This window comes from Pipistrellus hanaki (genome assembly GCF_964339955.1).
Source record: "Pipistrellus hanaki genome assembly, chromosome: 5".
Classification (NCBI taxonomy): Eukaryota; Metazoa; Chordata; class Mammalia; order Chiroptera; family Vespertilionidae; genus Pipistrellus; species Pipistrellus hanaki.
In genome coordinates, this window is record NC_140507.1 from 32622337 (window position 1) to 32642855 (window position 20519).

Consider the following 20519-nt stretch of genomic DNA (forward strand, 5'->3'; position numbering starts at 1 on the left):
CTGTCTTCCTGGTAACTAAAAACAAAACAAAACCACCTCTGTTCATTTCAAATAAAACGTACTTGAAAATAACTGAGATAAAAACAAAATAAAGCCAAAACCACATTATTTAAAAAGAGAGGAAACACTTTATCAATTCAACATCCATATTAGGAGCTCTTACTATATGGCAGGGACCAGCTGAGCACTTTACATAAATTATCTTATTTAAAATGCTTAATCTGGAGATCCAAGATGGCTGCACCCAGGTAAACACCTAGCCGCAGCCGCACACAACAATTTCAATAAAATACAACTAAAATATAAAATGGACATTACCCAGAACTACAGGAAAGTCGACTGACTAGAAATTCTATAACGAGAAGCAAGGAGAAAACCAGAAGGAAGCGCGGAGGAGCTGTAAAAGCCTGAGGTACGGAGACACGCGGCACGCGGAGAGGACGGGGAGCCGGAGAGGAGGGAGGCCGAGTGCCTGGCTGGCGTTCCCTAGCGTGAAGGAGATAAAACTCCGACTGTGTTGGGCCCCAGTTCTGACTGCTCTGAACCCCAATTCTAGGCCAGACCCCAGGGACCCAGGCTCACACAGAGGTAGCTGAGCTGTAAGGCAGAAACCCGGGGGAGCGGCGAAAGGAGGTACCGGAGGCACGCACATTGCGCGCAGAGAAGGGACGGCCGGCTGTGCCGTGGGATTGCCCTGGCCGGAAGGAGACAGGGGCTCCAGTCTGCTCTGAACGCCACCTCCAACTCCACTTCCAACTGAACTGAACCCCAGTTCCAGGCTCATTGGGGGCGAGCATAGACTGTTTGGCAGCAGGCGAAAATCGAGGGCACCTTTCTCTCAGAGTACTGAAGGACCCTGAGCGGCAGGAGCCGCATAGGGCGGGGCTGACGGAAGCCAAAGCTGTAGGCTCCACCCTGAAATCCCGTCCCATCTGTAACTGCGAAATGCAACAACGAAATAGATCACAATCGAAAGAAATGGAGGACAAAAAGCGACTGGATATAGAGTTCAAATCTACGCTTATAAGGTTTTTCAAGAATTTCCTAGAAAAGATGGATAAGACCTATGAGGATATGAAAAGAGATCAACTAGAATTAATAAGGAGTCAACAAGAAATAAGGGATCAACAAGAAATGATAAGGGATCAACAAGAAATAAAGAATACATTGTCTGAAATAAAAAATATTATACGGAGTCCTAAAAACAGAAGGGAAGATCGCAAGAATCAAGTCAAAGATTTGGAACATAAAGAGCCAGAAGACACTCCTCCACAGAAGCTAGAAGGCAAGAGAATCCAGAAAATTGAAGATAATGTAAGAAACCTCTGGGACAACTTCAAGCGAACCAACATCAGAATTATGGGGGTTCCAGAAGATGAGAGAGAGCAAGATATCGAAAACATACTGAAAGAAATAGTGACAGAAAACTTCCCCCACCTGGTGAAAGAATTTGGCTTACAATTCCAGGAAGCGCACAGAACTCCAAACAAAAGGAATCCAAAGAGGACCACACCGAGACACATCATTATTAAAATTCCAAGAGCAAAAGACAAAGAGAGAATATTAAAAGCAGCAAGAGCAAAGAAGGTAGTTACCTATAAAGGAGCACCTATACGATTGTCAGCTGACTTCTCAACAGAAACCATGCAGGCCAGACGGGAATGGCAAGAAATATACAAGGTGATGAATAGTAAGAACCTACAGCCAAAGATAATCTATCCAGCAAAGCTATCACTCAGAATCGAAGGTCAGATAAAGAGCTTCACTAATAAAAAAAAGCTAAAGGAGTTCATCAACACCAAACCAGAATTATATGAATTGCTGAAGGGGGTTCTTTCAAAAGAGAAAGTAAATAAAGATAAAAATTATGAACAACAAATACGTAACTATCAACAAGTGAATCTAAAAACCAAGGAAATTAAAAAAAAAAATCTGAGGAACAATATTAACTGTTGAATATAATAGAATCAGAGGTATGGAAGGGGAGTGAACTGATGATTCTTGGGGAAAAGGGGAGAGGGGGATGTGGGAGGAGACTGAACATAAACTGTGCACCTATGGATGAGGACAATGGGGAGCGGGGAAAGGGCAGAGGGTGGGGTGGGAACCTGGTGGAGGAGAGCAATGGTGGGGGGTGGGGGGGAGGAACATTTGTAATAATATGAACAATAAAAACTTATTAAAAAATAAATAAATAAATAAATAAAATAAAATGCTTAATCTATTATCTACTTTAAAATACTGAATCCTATGAAACAAAGTATTACTTCTATTTTTCTTATCATTATCCCTATTTGCAAAGATTTAATTAATCTACTCAAGGTCAAACAGTAGATAAGTATTGGCACTGAAATTCAAACCCATATCTGAATATCTATAAAGCCCATAGAAAACCAGATCTCATATAAAGAGGAGAAAAAAGAGGGGAAAACTTAGTTTTTCATAATTACCTTTAACCTTGGAGCTCCTAAAAATGAGGTCAATTTCCTATAGCTAACCACCACTTAAAGAACATTTGTCTTATGTTTCTTACTAATTTTACCTGTTCTTAAGATAGGCAAGAAAACGGCTTTTTTTAGAGGAGGTTCTGTTTACTTATTCTATGAGCCAGACTCACAGACAGCTAGCACTGCTTCTATTATCTCAAAGAATTGCTAGTGTATGCATATGTACGCAATAGAGACATGCAAAAGAAGTATTTGTGTATGTTAAGATGTCAGATAGATAAAGCAAGAACAAATAAAATAAAACCAAAATCCAAACCATACAAAACAACACCAGTCTTTACCTAGTTTTGATTCATTAGTCTTAATTTAAGTTACTTGCTAACTTTCTAATTTAGTTTCCAAATCTGCATGTGTTGCATGTACATGCATTTGACTACACAAATGTTTGATTAGATACCTTTAAGAGCTAAAATTTTATGACTGTATGAAAAATTTCAGTTCACAATGAAAACAGAAAAAAAAATCACAAATGAAAACAAAATAAATAATGTCCCAACTACTAAAATGGAGAAATAAGAAATTGCTTTTCAAGGAAATAAAAGTTCAATCTACAAAAATAAATGGAACACAAGCAAAAGAAATAGCTTATCTAAAAAAAAAATCGGAAGAATATTAATTATTTACAAAGATTATAAGAAACCAGAGTACATGGTACTTCAGGAGACATAGCTGAGATCATAGAATTTGTCTTGCATATGAGAGGGCCACTAATAAAATGGATCTGGCAGAAACCGGTTTGGCTCAGTGGACACAGCATCAGCCTGCGGACTGAAAGGTCCCAGGTTCGATTCCGGTCAAGGGCATGTCCCTTGGTAGGGGGTGCGCAAGAGGCAGCTGATCAATGATTCTCTGTCATCAATGCTTCTAACTCTCTACCCCTCTCCCTTCCTCTCTGTAAAAAAATCAATAAAATATATTTAAAAAATAAAAATAAAAAAATAAAATGGATCTGTAATATTATCTACCCATTCTACAAGTTTAAGGCAGATAAAAATTCTGAATACAGAAATTTTTTTTTACCATATATTTACATCACTGATAAATAAATTCTTAAAAAGTGTTTCTGAAAATGTTCAATATATCAAAGACACCATAAAAATCAAGCCCAGATAATTAAAATACCACTATACCATCAGTCCTAAGAAATTATTTAAATTCTAATTTCTCTTCAGTCACAGATTATGTAAAATTTGCATAACCATTTTATTTTCCTACAATGACTAGTTTATTACCTAAACTCTACCTGCCTAGTATTAAGTTTGAGTTCCTTAAGAGAATGACTTTCTTTCCTATTTACACATACACCATGTGAGATAAGAACCCAATCCACACTAACTCTAGATAAATAATGGCCTAATCCCCTTCATTCTTGCTGTTTCTAGGTTTATAAAACCCAATAGTCAGTAAAACAAAGCTTAATGCTATTAGTGTATGAGAGAAGCAACTTTATTTTAGGCACTTTGAAAATTCCCCGCCTTATTAAAAGATGCAGACTTTCATATCATTTATAGGAATGACAGAACTTTTCAATGAAGACTGTGTTTTCTAAACATAACAATCTCCCAGATGAGTCAGATGACTTGCAAACAATAGACCTTTTAAGAAATGTTTCAACATTCACAGAAGTGGCCAGTTAATAGGAGCACACACTGACTACTTACCATGACCTCCCATGATGAGGAAGACTGTCTTTATAAAAATGAGGACATACAGTATTTTCTAATGATCATATAGGAAAAAAATTTCAGTGGAGCTTATTTGCCACATATGTGTATTTTTTAGTTACTTGATCACATGAGTTTTCTAAAATCACAGAATGCCCTCTGCTCAGATTTCCTCTAGCCACCGTTCAGAGAACTGTTAGGTCATCCTCTCAGGCTGCAGTACTAAGGTCTTCTAGCAACCCCTAACTCTCCACTGAACATATTAAAGGCTTATCAGGACTCGCTGGCTGAGTGCGGGAAGGGGAGAAGGTAACTCAATAGCATGCAGTGAACAGTTCGGTCAGTCGGTGCAAACTCTGAGTTTCAGTACCATTCAAACCACTGGAGAAAGAATATGTTCTTCCACTTTGGTTTTTACTCAAAACCAGCCAATGAGTTTCCATTTCACAAAGAATAAAACCCAAAGTCGTTTCAGGGCTTTTAAAGCCATACACAATCTGGCTCTTGGCTGCCTCCATGACTCTTTCCTGCCACTGTCCCCTTGATTCACAGCCACTCTGCCTTGAGGTTCCTCTTAACACGTGAAGCGCCATGTCAGCCACCGGTGACTGACACTGTACTTTCTGTTTGGACCTGTCAGTCTCGGGTCGCCAGCCCTGAATGAAATCAGGTATCGCGGGCTAAATGGAAAGAAAGACAAAACAGGCTTGGCGCTTAACGTGTTAACATACAACCTCAGCACTTCCAGAGCTCTATGTGTGCCTTTTTCTTAGTCCCTTACTCAAATACCACTTCACATGGCCAGGTGGCTCAGGGGTTGAGTGTTGACCTATGAACCAGGAGGTCACAGTTCCATTCCCAGTCAGGGCGCAGTAGAGGGTGTGCAGAAGGCAGTTGATTGATGATTCTTTCTTATCATTAATGTTTCTCTCTCTTTATCTCTCTCTTCCTATCTGAAATAAATAAATCACTTTATCACCTGTACACCTTAATACCACCATTTCCCCTTCTCTATTATTTTCCTGCTTTCTTTTTCCAAAGAGCAGTTATCATCACCTGATATAATATACACCTGTTTATTTATTACATATTTCTGCCACTGGAGTGAAAGCCATGATGGCTGAGACAATGTCTATTTTGTTCACTGTTATTTCGTCAGTACCTGGCCCACTGGAGAAATAGCAGTTTTATTGTATGCCCTAATAATGACGGCTGTACATGTCTAATTAAAATAACACATTTCAGAGACAAATAGCATGATAAATTATCAGTACCATGTGGCAAAAACATTAAATGGGGAAGGCATGTAACATGAATAGATGAATATTCATTGTTTTTTTTGAGGATACCTTAGAAGTTTATGTCCTTGATTGGGGTGGTCATAACAAGACTGTGTGTGTGTGTGTGTGTGTGTGTGTGTGTGTGTGTGTATGTATGTATATATATATATATATATATATGTATATGTATGTGTGTGTATGTATGTATGTATGTATATGTATATATATATATATATATATATATATATATATATATATATATGCATGCCCAAACTCACCAGATTGTAAACATTAATTATGTGCAGTTTTTTTGTATACCAATTATTCCTCAATAAGCTAGGGGCAAAGAAGCCCTCCTATATTCCAATGCACAACAATAAGTAGGTCAAAGAATTCACTACAGTCCTGTAAACAGCTTATGAACCTTTCCATTTTTAAAAAATTGTGTTGTAAGGCACCATCCAATTTTAAATGTACAGCCTTAGCTATATCTAGCAATAGCAACTATGGTATTTATACTACCATCAATTAAAGAGGTTTGGATTACTACCGCTAAAAAAAATGGGACTGTATTATATGCTCTTAAAATAAAGGAGTCAGAAGAAAAAGTATGATTCTTATGCTACTACAGAAAAACAAAGTCTACGTTCTTCCCAATGGTGGGTTATTCTTTTTCACACACGGAATGTGCAAGAGCAGGGGGTGGAGAGGACGAGTGGGAGATGGCATGCGCCACTTAATTTCAGTGAATACTTTAGAGAACTTTAGAGATGACTGGGCAGCTTTCAAATAAAGCACTCTTGATACTGCCTAATGGAATGGCAAGGCTATGTTTTTGTAGACTGTAAACAAACATACATATAATTGTCCATTAAGTGCCAACAAACAAGCTATTCTTCCACTCAGTAACCACAATGCCCTGTTCAGTTTTGTGTCATATTTCTCAGCAAGTCCAAAGACTAAGAAATCAGATGCCCATGGAACGCATGTGGAATACAAATATGTATTATTAAACAAAAACACAATACTGACATGTTATATGTGTGCAAAAAAACCCCTCACGCTGCATATCCTTTGTACACCAAAAATGTATTTCTAACGCTTCATTTATAATCCCAAGGCTGTATGCTCCTGATATTTAAATTTCCAACCTATGCCTTGCTATTTTAGCTACTTATGAGTACCTAGCTAGAACAGGATTCACTTTGTTGCATACATTATGAATATCAGCAATAAAGAAACCAATCTTAAAAAAACATGGTGATATGGTTTCTGGTTTGTGGTCTGGCATGTCAGAGTTTGGAAAGTGTCATTCCCATCCACACAACAGAAAAAAGTTAAAGTGAAAACCAACAATTCTTCGTACAGCCAATCGAGAACTGGTATCACAGAGAGAACCACTGCCCTCAGAATTGGAGAGAGAGGCAGATACAAAAAAATCACGAGTTCCCATGAGGAAAAACCTCCGGTATCCAGGACCAGAGTATAACCCATAACCGATGAGCTGCTGGAGGATTAGCGTAGACAAGTTTGAGAGTAAAACACCACGGGTCCAGTCTTAGGGGGACCCCACAGTTTCGCCTCCAGGAACTCTACCATGTTCTTCAAGTGCAGAGCAGAGAAAAATCTCCAGTGTTTTTCAGCAATGAGTGGGGAATGGGAGCCATTTTTACATAACCCAGAGCATCCTGCTTCTTACAAAGCCTATCCTGAAGAGAAACTACTTTACCAGAGCCTAATCAACGGGTTTTACCAGAAACCAACCAGCTCTGGGGAAAAGCCTTCCATATAGGGGGAAAGACCCAACTCCAGTGCCCTCAAGCCTTTTTGCATGAACTAAGTAAAAACCAAAACAAAACTGAGAAGTACCGTGCTCAGCACAGCCCAGGGCAGACTCACTAAGACAGAAATCTAAGCACAGCAGCACATAAAGTTTCCTTCCCCTCCCCACCCCTCACCATCATCTGTAACATGGCTCCTATAGAACAGGGGAATATTTAAAGTCTCTAGGGAAACTCAAAACACATACAAGTTCACTGAAGGAAATTTTACCCGCCCCTATAGCTACAGCAAACAGTATGGCCTAACCCCTATCCAAATAATTATAAAACCTCATAATAAAGACCTATTTACCTCACTTCCTTTTACCCAGTATTATCATGTCTAATTTCCAATAAAAAATTACAAGGAATATTAAAAGCAAAATGGCAACAGGATTCAAGTATTCCATAATCTTTAAAAAATGTTAAAAATATAATCCTTGGAATTATCAGAGATAAATTATATACAATAACTTAAATGTATAGGTAACCATAAAATCACTAAAGTACACAGTCATTTTATATTTAAGTAAATCACAACCTAACCCTTTAAAGTCAGGAGAAGCAAGGATGCTCAACCCTTAATGACACTACTCAACATCATAATTCTGGAGTTCTTAGTCAGTGCTGTAAGATATCAACAACCCAAAAAGTTTACGTATCAGAAAAAGCTTTAAAAATGTCACTATGTTGACATATTTAGAAAATATAAAGTTTTCAGTAAGGTATCTGCATAAAAAATTGGTACATAAAATTATTGGTTTCCTATACATTAGTACAATCCAATTAGAAAATATAAAAGACAAATAGAATTTCATGCAGAATAGTAATATAAAATCCATAAAATATCTAAAAACAGATTTAACAAGCAATGTACAAAATTTACATGGAAAGTTCTATATAAATGAAGACACATGGCATGTTTCTCAATGAGATTACTCAATTTTAAAGATGTCACCTCTTACTCTAAATGTAATGCAATGCTAAATTAAACACCTATAAAGATATGCATTATGAACTATCTCATACAAATAAAAACATGAATAAAATAGTAATGGATCAAATAATAATCCACCTTAAAAAATAAGACGTTACCAATACAGCTGAAAAAGATCTATGAAAGAGATCTCTTCTATGAAGCAGCAAAATACACTAACGGCAGCAATTAAAACAATATGATAGTATATGTGTAAACACAAGTACCAAAAGAATAAAATGTATTTCAGAAGTGGACTATTAAATATATGAAAGCATAGTATATAATAAAGATGACATTTCAAATTAGTAATAAAAAGATTGGCTATTTAATGACTGTCTTTAGACAAAGAATAATTAAACCCCCACCTCACACCACACAAATCAACCAAACTTCCACACTTCACAGATCAAAGCCCTAAATATAAGAACCAAAATTATAAAAGAAAGCAGTGAACAAGACAGTGGCCAAACAGCACCAGGAATCTGCATTGCCACCAACACCCGCAGGGCAGACTGAGCCTGACGGAGTCTGTTCAAGGCTCACAACCACCAGCGGACGGCTTGGAAGGTAAACCAGTTAATTTCAGTCAATGTCAGCCCTTAGCACAGTAGCATTACCCATCAGCCAACTCTTGTGTTCCCAGAGCAGCTCACACACAGCTGTGGGAGCCAGAGTAGGCAAAAAGGACCCGGTCCTCCAAATATCTCCACTTCTGGTGACAGAGAAGAGAGAGATAGGCAGCCAGCATCGGAACTCTTCACTTCTGGTCTGGCTGAGTGACTTCCAGGGGATTTAAAAAGTAGCGCCTGCCTGGCAGGTCTCTCAGTGCTTGAGCATCGACCCATGAAGAACCAGGGAACCGGGAGGTCAGGGTTTGATTCCCGGTCAGGGCACATGTCAGTAGGGGGCGTGCAGAAGGCAATTGATCAGTGATTCTCATCACTAATGTTTCCCTTCCTCACTCTGAAATCAGTAAAAATATATATATTTGTTTTTAAAAAGTCAACAACCCCTTTTCCTCCCCCCACCCTCCATTTTTCATATTTTACCCTTTGGGGTGCTAGACGTAAGAGACTGAGACATTAAAAAACAACTGCATATATGAGGAAAATTAGAAATTGACTGTGAATACCCAGGGAAAGTCTTAGAAAAGATCTTAAGATTATACCTCATTTGTCCTTTTAGTCTATCACAAACAAACAATAAAACATAAACTCACTCATTCAGCCAGCCAGCCAGCATGTAATAGATTTTCCAAGGTATTAGATTTGATCCTTTAGATACAAAGTAAATATGGTCAGGGCCACTATAGAATTAAAAATGTGGAGGGAGAGACTAGAGAACAATTATTACTATATAAGAAGTTCCATGCTATAATAGAAAAATGAAGTAAAGAGCTAGTGGGAATGCAGATAAATATTTGCTAAGTCAGGAGATAGCTGGGAAGATTTTGTAGAGGTGACTTTTGATCTAGATGAACAGAAAATGGGAGGCTGGAGGGCAGGATTACGGTAGAGATGACAATATGTGCATAATTTAGAAGACACAAAAAACATGGGGCATGTGCCAAAAGAAGTCAGCCAAGACCACTTACTACCTAATATGAATGATTTTGAGCAAAAAACTGGATCTATTTCAACTGGAAAATAAGGATAATGGTATCTTCCTCCAAGGGTTTCTGTGAGGAAAATGAGATGGTAAATTGAAAAAATGTGAGTACAATCTGGTCTGGCTGTCACATCCTGCACCCCTGATTTCCGAGGCTTAACGAGCTGTTTTACCTCCTCCTCTCACTTTCTCCCCAGAAGTTATCTACTTGGTGAAAGAGCACAGCCTTCCCCGTCATGTACAATGGTCTAGCACAGTTTTGACACCATTTACTCAAAAAAACATTATTTTTCATCCCTCCCTCTCCCCGTTTTTTAACCAGATTTTCAGAGATCCATTGAACTACTCTCTGTGACACTCCTTAGAACTGCCCTGCAATTACTACTAGGGTCCTGATTCTCAATTTGAGCACCAGCTGTATCCTATCGAATAAAGAGATAATATGTAAATTGGCCATCACTCCAACACAAGATGGTCACCACAAGATAGCCGGCAAGGGAGGGCAGTTGTGGGCAATATGACCTGTAGGGAAGGACAGTTAGGGGTAACTGGGCTGGCAGAGGAGGGCAGTTGGAGGGGACCCAGGACGGCAGAGAGAACAGTTAGGGGTGATCGGGCCAGCAGGGGAGCAGTTAGCTGTCAATCAGGCTGGCAGGGAGTCATTAGGGGTGATCAGGTTGGCAGGCAGAAGCAGGGGCAATCGGGCAATCAGGCAGGCAGGCAGGCAGGCAGACGAGTGGTTGGAAGTCAGCAGCCCAGGGATCCCAGATTCGAGACGGTGCAGGCTGCGCTAAGGGACACCCCCCCCCTTCCAGTGCATGAATTTTGTGCACCAGGCCTCTAGTCTATATAATAAAAACCTAAGCAGCCTTTATGGTGGAACGACTGGACAACCCATCACCATGATGCGCCGCTCAGCCAGAAGCCGGGCTCTTGGCGGGCAAGCACAGCTGCCTGGCAGGAGCTTCTCCTGCCTCCGTGGCAGCACTGCCAAGCGGTGGCAGCAGGAACAGAGGGCTGGGATGAGCGTAAGCAGCATGGCGCCCACCTGATTTGGACTCCTCCCTGGCCGTCTGCCATTTGGCACACTGCTGCATCCCCCAGGGGTCCCAGACTGCAAGAGGGATATCTGACTGCCAGCTTAGGCCCGGTCCCAGTGCCATCCTCTGTAGAAGGCACTCAGTCTAAACAACTCAGTGACTCAGGGAAGCGCAGGGAACTCAGAGTGAGCCTGCCTCTGTGCTTGACTCACGCACTCGATGGTGTTCGCAGGACAGACTGTAGTGGCCCAGCCCATGCACGTGCAGCAGCTGCTGAAGCTCAAGCAGCAGGCTATGCAGCAGCAGAAGGCCATCCAGCCACAAGCTGGCAGTCAGACATCCCCGAGGGGTCCTGGACTGTGAGAGCACCGGCTGGGCTAAGAGACCCACCACCTCCCGTTCCAGTGCACGATTTTCATGCACCAGGCCTCTGGAGTTTCATAAGCACCCACCCAATCTGTATGTGTATTACTTCATACTTACAGGTTGAGGCTGTTCTGCAATACAGCAGTTGAAACACAACCAGAATTCACTCATGCTTATAGTCCAAAGTATAAATGAGCACCAAGGAAGTTTCCAAATCTCTACTCGGGAAGCTTCACAAAGCAAACTCCTCAGTATGATGATGTCCAAATAATAATCTTAATACTTCTCTGAGTTTTTGTTCTTGGCAGTCAAGTATCTTATGCAGTCAAAGTAACTAAGAAAAAGACAGAATGTTTCCTTTCTTTGCTTGTGGTTCTGCGGAGACTGGTTTCTGAACCACCAGGAAGGTATAAATGTTGTCTTGGCTCAGGTAGTCTAGGGGGGAAAAAAAAGTAAAGAAAACAAGTTACTTATTTGTAGAAGCTTTTATTTCTTTCACTTTTTTATTGTTGGCAGTATTACAGATGTCTCCCCCCCCCCCCCCCCCCCGCCTTAACCTCCTCTGTTCAGCCCCTACCACCTCCCATATTCTTACCACCCTATTATCTGCATTCATGGGTTATGCATATCCTATATGCACAGAGGTAATATGCAAATTGACCCTCACACCCTCGCACAAGATGGCCACCTCCATGTGGACAAAGAGGGCCCGCTACATGATGTCCGGCAGGGGAGAGTAGCTGTGGGTGATCAGGATACCAAGCCAGGGCAGTCGGGGGCAACCAGACCAGCAGGGAAGGGCAAATGGGGGTGACCAGGCCAGCCAGCAGGGAGGGCAGTTGGGAGCAACTAGGCCTGCAGATGAGGAAGGATAGTTGGGGGAGGGGGGAAACCAGGCCTGCAGGGGAGGACAGTTAGGGGCAACTAGGCCAGCAGGGAGGGCAGTTGGGGGCAACAGAGTCTGCAGGGGATGGCAGTTGGGGGGGAATCAGGCCAGCAGGGGAGCAGTTAGGTGTTGATCAGGCTGGCAGGGGAGTGGTTAGGGGGTGATCAGGCTTGCAGGCAGGCGAGCAGTTGGGAGCTAGCAGTCCCAGGTTGTAAGAGGGATGTCCCAGATTGGAGAGGGTGCAGGCTGCACCGAGGGACAACCCCCCTCCAGTGCATGAATTTCGTGCACTGGGCCTCTAATAAGTATGTACCATAAGTTCTTTGGTTTCTCTCCCCTCATCACCCCATCACCACTTTTATTTCTTAAATCTGTGATAAAATTAAGAATAAATATTTCCCAAAGAAAGTAAACAATGAAAAAAATTAAAGATTTTAATAAATTGATATTCATTCAACAAATATTTTCAAGGCTTTTTTGAGTATCAGGTTATTAGGGGTATAGCAGTGAAAGAAGATAGAAATCCTTGCCTTCCCAGAGCACTCTATTTTATGACTATAAAAGTTTAAACTGTTATAAGTTTTTTAAAATCACTAATTCAAACACCATATAATAGTTTCTAATTCCAAAAAGAAATACTGATCATTTTCCTATAGGTTTCTTCAATTGAGACTTTTGTTCTCAAAGATGACCCGGATAGTAAGTAGCATAGAAATCAACTTTTTTAGATATTTAAGCAGCTATAACTCATCAATAATTGTAAAAAAATAAAAAAATTAAAAAAAAATAAAAAAACTATCACCTTCTCCATGAAATTATAATTGTACATGAGAGATTATCAAGGGTTAGATTAGACTGCACTTTGAATCAAGACGTTAGGATCCTGTTTCCACTATCATCAGAATAAGTTTCAGTCAAACCAGTATACTAGATGTACCAGTTAATAATGCAGATTTTTTTCAATAGATGGAATTACACATATGTTGATATATATGTGATTTGATATGTATGCTATTTTGTTGTATTGACAGCAAGCTTCAAAACTTCATAGTCAAATTTGCTGAAGGTGTTAACATCACAGATATTTTACACTTAAAAATGTTGAATTTTGTGCAAAAAAAAGAAAGAGCATTTGTTTTAATTCATTACTTTATTTTGAAGAAAAGTGCTGCTGAATACTTTGGGAAGCTTATGATGAAAACGCTCCATCTCAAGATACTTGTGAACACTGGTTTAAACGCTTTAAAAGTGATGATTTCTATGTGAAAGACAAAGGAAGTCTAGGTCAACTGAAAAAGTTTGAAGACCAACAATCACAAGCATTGTTGGAAGATGTGTCAAACTTAAAAACAACTTGCAGAAAGATTCAATGTTGCTCAGCAAACAATTTCCAATTGTTTACAAGCAATGGGAAAGATTTTAAAGAAAGAAAAATGGCTGCCACATCAACTGAATGAAAGATAAATGGAAAACTGCAAAGTCATCAGTAAAATGTTGCTTCAATAGCATAAAAGAAAGTCTTTTTTTGCATTGAATTGTGACTGGTGATGAAAAGTAGATTTATTTTGAGAATCCCAAATGCACAAAATCATGGGTTGATCCAGGTCCACCATCAACATCGACTGCAAGGCCAACTCTTTGGAAAGAAAATGCTCTGCATTTGGTGCGATCAGGAAGGTGTGGTGTATTATGAGCTTCTAAAACCAGGTGAAACCGTTAATACTGATCACTACCGACAACAAATAATCAATTTTGATCATAAAATGACCAGAATGGGTCAGAAGACATGGAAAAGTAATTTTGCTTCATGATAATGCAGCATCACACACTTCAAAAACAGTTAAAGACACGTTAAAAGATCTTGCCTGGGAAGTATTAACCCACCCACGGTATTCACCAGATTTTGCTCCTTCAGATTACCACTTGTTTTGATCGATGGCACACACACTCTGAGCAGCCCGAAAACAAGAAAAGTTCTATTGGGATGTTATCTACAAATTACCTGAAAGATGGGGAAAATGTGTAGCTAGCGATGGACACTACTGTGAATAAAGCACTTCTGATGTTTCTCTTGAAATTGTCGTGTTTTCTTCGATTATAAAATCCACATTAACCAATACACCTAGTACACCCTGAGGTAGCCAACCAAACTACATCTATGAGAACTCATGTCTGGCTATCTTCTGTTAGACAGAGCCTATCTTTTCTTTGTAACTGATAATCTCAAGTATACTTGAAGGTTGACCTTAGCCAACCATGTTCCAAATTTCATGCAGAAGATGATTCTGAGATTATAATGCAGCAACAAAAGAAAGGAGGAAGTCTATTTCCAGTCATCGCTAAGACCAGTTTGACCTGTTCACCGTTTCCCTCTAACGCCTGGAGCGGGTCTATATCACCTGCAGGCTTCTACAACCAGCAGGGAAGATGTCCGGTACCCAGCTGGACATACAGCTCTGTAGCCAAGCAGCAGCTCTGGAACCATCAGATTATAACTGAAGCAATGAATGCCAAACTCTCGGGAAAGCACTATCATGAGAAGCCAAGAGATCCTAAGGAACAGCAGCGTTTAAAGGATGACTAGAGAAAGGGAAGTTCACAGAGGAGAATTGGGTGTTAGCAGAAAGAAAGAGGAGAACTAGTTAACGTGGTGTCACTGGAGCGTGTTTAAGAAGGAACTGAGGCCTGGCCGGTGTACTAAGTGTCAGAGCACCAACCCTCACACCAAAGGGTTGCAGGTTTGCTCCTCCCGACCCCCAGTCAGGTCACGGTCAGGTCACGTACAGGAGGCAACCAGATGATGTGTCTCTCACATCAATGTTTCTTTCTGTTTCTTTCCCTCCCTTCCATTTCTCTGAAAAATAAAGGGGAAACTATCCTCCAGTAAAGTTTAACAAAAAACCAACCAGCCAAATAAACAAAAAAACAGAAGGAAGTGGCTACCAGTATTAACTGCCTCAGTGACAACAAAGTCTGAGAAAGGTGATGCAGACACTTGGTGGCCTGGCGATAGCAGCTCTAGTGAAGTAGTATGGGCAGAAATCAAATTAGAGTGCTTTGAGAAGTAAGAGAAGGAGAGTTCAAGTGTAGAAAATGTTTGCAAGAATACTGGATCTTAACTTTTAAAACATAGGGTAGGAGGTAGAGGAAGGGGGGGGAAAAAGCAGTCCTTGAAATGAAAAGATCAAAGGTGTATTAACTTTATTATTCAAAGAAAAAAGTTTTGCCCCAAGTGGTAAATGATCAATCACACATTTATAAATGTTTTAAAGAGCTGTCATTCATTTATAAGCTATGCCAACTCTATATCAATAATAGGTATATTACAGGATCACAAAACCTTGAGCATTAAGTGAAATAAAATTTATGTTCACACAAAAATGACATGTTAAGTTTTAAGCATATGTTCAAGGAGGAAAATCAGAAGGAAGAAAATTTAGTTAAAATTTTGCCATAGTTAAAATTTATTTTCAAGCAGGGATGAACATTCCTCATCTCACCTAAACTCCAAACTAGGAAGTGGCAGTCCTGAAACTGGCTTTGTCCACTGAATTAGGATAATACTGTGAAAGTTCATAAGCTTAAAAGAACAGTATGCTTCATATATCTCCTTCCTAGACAGAATGTAAGAGCAAAAGGCTAAGTTCACAATATCACAAACATCATTTCAGGGTTGCTATTTAACATGTTAATTCCAACCTGAAGCAAAGACCTTGGCCATTAAGAATTCATTGTGAAATAAAATCTCCTTCAACCAATTCTATGAGAACAAACATGCCTTTGTTTTAAACTGAAAATTCTTTATACTCATCATTGTTGTAGCACAGTCAGATATGGAGCTACTCTGAGCTTTCCAAATCTCTGTTTGAGAGCTGATGTCTTAGAGATATATGGAGCTACTCTGATGTATTGATTATTTCCATCATATTTTCTCATCTACATATAAAGCTAGACAATTTCCTTTTTACTTATAAATTATCTTTGCCAGAAATCCCCTTTAAAATTAATTTTACCATTGGAAGGTGTATTTTCTTTTATTTCTTCTGTTTAATATACTTAAAATAAATAGCTTCCTAATTTATAATCCATATGTAATAATCCTTTGTTACCCCACTTTTTCCCAAATTCAAATTTCTTCCCAATTAGAGTGAATTTTGAGAATTTTATTTTTATTTTTATTTTTTTTGAATTTTGAGAATTTTAAATAAAAGTTTTTCCCTACTCCATGTACTATGAAAATGACATTCACAGTATTCCCTCTTTCTTAATGGTTAATGTAAGAATGACTGTTAAAAGTACAATAATTTGTGCTTCTATTTTCATAGATGAGACAGAAAGGATATACAGCTTTAGTTAAGTATTTCCACCTAGAAAATAGATCTGCTGAAATGTATATTCAAACACCAAGGGGATGTTTGTAACTCCACCTGTTTTTATTAAGTAAATATATAAACCTTAAGATGTTTCAGACATGCCTCGGACTGTCAAACAATACGTTTTCCATCTTATTGCTCTTTGAAAAAACTTCCTTTTTAGAATTTTTTTTCACAAGTGTAAATACTTAAAAACATTTATATATAAACACCTTTAGAGAAGTATTGAATTCAGAACAAAGAGTTTTAACACTGCCACTAATATCCTTCTTCGACTGAAAGTTGCTTAAAACATATCCATATTGAAAAGTTGATACTTTTTTAAATCTTAAGATAACTAGAGCAGTGTTTCTTTGCAACATCAACATCTGAACTTGGCTTTAACACAGCTCAGCACATTCCACACATAAATAAGGACTCAGACTGGTCTACTGCACCAGAGAGTATTTCATAAACGCATAAAGTTTAGACATTTAGCAAAGCTTGAAGAGAGGTATCAAGCCACTTAACAACCGGCAGAGCTCCCTTGACAGGCATGAGTGAGAGTGTAATAGTACCGCTTGTCAAAAATAAAATACTAGCCACCATCAGCTTCCTTTCCTCCTCACCTTCTGCACCTAAATCAAATGTTGCAGGTATGAATGGTTGTGTTACTAACAATTTAAAGAATTTATGTTCCAACATCCTACTCACAATTTAACAAAACTTTTTTAAGCCAACATCTAAAGAAACAAGAATAAAGCCTTGATTTGAAAAGCAGGTCAATGATGCATACCTTTAGCCAGTCTGATCCCTTATTTATGTGCAGAATGTGAACACTGACAGCGTAGCGTTATCTATATAAAACCCCAATATGCCAATAAACCGAGTGGCAGAACAACCGGTCGCTATGATGTGTGCTGACCACCAGGGGGTACACACAGAATATGGCGGGCGTTGGCAGGTGAGCAGGGGTGGTAGACCACTGCGGGGCATAGTCACTGTCATCGGGTGAGCCTCTGGTGATTACTGAAAATTCTTTTGTCCCACGCAGCACTCGCACCTGCTGCTGGCGCCAGCCCCGCTCGCACCTGCTGCCATCAGCAGGTGCCAGTAGCCGGCCCCTGATCACTCGGTGTCATCAGCAGGTGCCAGTAGAGGCTGCCAGTGCCTATTATCCCAGGGCTTCTCCACCTCCCGCTGCTCCTGAAGCCTGGCAGGGGCAAAGAGGATGGGCCGAGAACCACCCCTATGCCTACCGCAGCCTGGCAGCCCACAGTTCCTTTCAAGGTGCATGAATTCATGCACTGGGACCCTAGTATTTTATAACTGGTGAGAGCTTGTCACTCGCCCAAGCTAAATTTCTAAAAATTAAAGAAGTACTAACAACTGTCAGAGAACTTTTATTTTAAAGTATACTAGTAAATTGTAAACTTCTGATTCTGTTTCACACAAATTAAGCATGCTAAATACCTTGAGTTGATATATTTCAGGTTTTAAAAATATATATTTGGCTATACTGGCACTAAGAGCAGTTTGTATTTGCTAGTCCTCAGATAATCACAAGGTAGAATTCACAAAGTCAAGTGTAAGTTTTAATTTAATTCCTTGTCTTAGATTCTCATACCACATGGATAGAACACATTTATATTACACAATGGCATGTAGGTGCAAGCTAGCAAAGATGCTATGGTTTAGAATGCAGACTGAACTAGTCAGTCTAAGTTTGGATCCTTGATTCCTCCACTCACTAGCTATATGACTTGAGCAAATTACTCAACCTCTGGGTGTCTCACTTTGCTGTTCTATAATATGGAGTTTGTAATTATGTCTACTTCAAAAGTTTATGTGAGGATTAAGTGAGCAAACTTAAATTGCTTAGAATAGTACTTGGTACACAAGTTTAAAGAAGCATTAATACTTTGTTATTCTGACCATCATCATTCTTATCCTATTTTTGTGCTTCACCCAGGGAACTGAGCAGAGACAAGCTTTCTGAGCAAATGGATAACAATTTTTATGGTCAACTTCCTTTTCTTAGATGGAGCAGCACACATACAGAACACATAAGTCTATTTATTATAATTTTGGTAAAAGGAAAAGTGAAAAAAGAGAAGTATTAAGTATAGTCAAGAAAATAAAACTTAAGCCAATTACATTAATCCCCTTGATAGCAATGGCATATTTTCCTCAAAAGCAAATTTAAATGTATATATTATTTGTATGTTAATGTGTATAGTAAAATTAGCAATATGATGATTTTCAGTGGATAGCTAAATAAGTAATTCTAACTTAGTTTAGCTACTAGTTATTAATTATAAAAAATTTATATCTTCATATCATACATTGTTTAGTCAGGTTTTCTCAGACTAGAAGGCCTTGGACATCAAAGGATTAAATTTTCAGAAGGGAATGTTAGCTCAGTACCTAATTACTGCCTGAACTGGCTGCCAAGTGTGTTTTGAAAAATAAAGGATGAGGAGAGGTAATTAAAAGGCCCAAAGAATGAGAAGTATGTGTAATTTGTGCTTCTTGGTCAGGACTGGAATCCCCTATCAATCTCTAGGGGACACGAAAGTCAACTGAATACAAACTACAGTCACTTATCTGGATGTGGAATCAGGTAAAGTGGATAGCAGTCTTTGATACTATATTTCAGATGCATCCCAAGAGAGGAAAAATATCGCTGTGATTTACATTTGATTCCTAGCTGCTTTGTGGCAAATGCTTTAGAACTTTTTGTTCACTTGATATTTGCTCCAAATAAATTAGGTATTTTCAGCTGCCACTGATTTTTCGGCTGGGAGAAACTAATACAAAATTAATTTGCTGACAACAGAACTATGTTAATGTTATTTAAAAAACTCTTCATCCCAATATGGTCACAAAAATTATATCACCAAAGTGTCTAATATCATACCTGGCAGAAGGTTAGAGATGACTTATGTTATTAGGTTGTCAAGTTTTCTCACAAGTCAAACATCAAACGATAGTCTCTAGCACCTGATACAAAATGTGCTCTAATTTTAAAATGGTTCAAAAATCTTCTTGCAAAAGAAACTATTATCTAGAGAAAAGGCCTTTAGCTCTAAGAATTACATATATAAACAGTATCTTTTAAGTTCCAGGCGCAAGTGATGAGCATAAACAATAAAGCTTATATTTTACTTATATATTTCATTAGTAAGTTAAAGATAAGCAATGACAAAACCTGTGACAAATGCATGCCCACTGCTAAAGATTAACCAGACTGTTCAATTAATGTAAGCTTTGGAGCTCAGTTAAACACATAAATTGTTTTGTCAACGGTGGCTTAGGTCTTTATATGGTTGACTCTAAAGCTACATAGGTATCCTATTCTTAGGGTGTACAGTGAGAAGAGAAAAAAACATACAGAAAAAAGTAAGCCTAATATAGGCATACTGGAGGCCCAGTGCACAGACTCAGGCACCTGTGGGGTCCCTTGGCCTGGCCTGCGCAATCTCACAATCAAGGACCCCTCGAGGGATGTGAGACTGCCGGTTTCGGCTCGATCCCTGCAGGCCAGGCCAAGGGTTTCTAGTATGCATTTAAGATCTTTGGTTAATATTCTTCCTGCCCTCCCCCCTCCCACCTTCCCTGAGATTCATCAGACTGTTCCATGTTTCCATGACTGTGTGCTGAGCGTCTGCCCCCTGGTAGTCAGTGCACATCATAGTTACGGGTCGAACAGTCGGCCGGTTGCTTAGGTTTTTATATATATAGATGGCCCGTCACTGGGGAAAGGAAGCTGGGCGTTGCTATGTAATATCATTACCTGGCACCCACAGCCACCGTTTCTGGGCTGGGCTGGGCTGGGCTGGGGGTGTATTTTGTGCTACGGGGTCTCGGCAGTGTCGGCGAGCTTGGTGGGCTGTTGCTCTAGGGTGGTGGCAGAGCCTGTGTCCCATATGGGGGAAGCCAAGTGTTGCTTTGTGAGCACCAAGTCTGCAGTGTCATTTCTTTGTGTGCATTGAGCGTCTGCCCCATGGTGGTCAG

General features: G+C 39.5%; 1 protein-coding gene across 4 annotated transcripts in view; it reads right to left on the bottom strand.

Moving 5' to 3' along the window:
- The window catches only part of CDC42SE2 (CDC42 small effector 2), a 79638-nt gene that overhangs the window by 18754 nt on the left and 40365 nt on the right, over positions 1 to 20519 (bottom strand). For all 4 annotated transcript variants that reach the window (XM_084886767.1, XM_084886765.1, XM_084886766.1 and 1 more), the window contains exon 3: positions 11382 to 11699. In XM_084886767.1, coding sequence (XP_084742893.1) covers positions 11382 to 11435 — 54 coding nt within the window. In that variant the 5' untranslated portion in view covers positions 11436 to 11699. The remainder of the gene's footprint in view (positions 1 to 11381; positions 11700 to 20519) is intronic.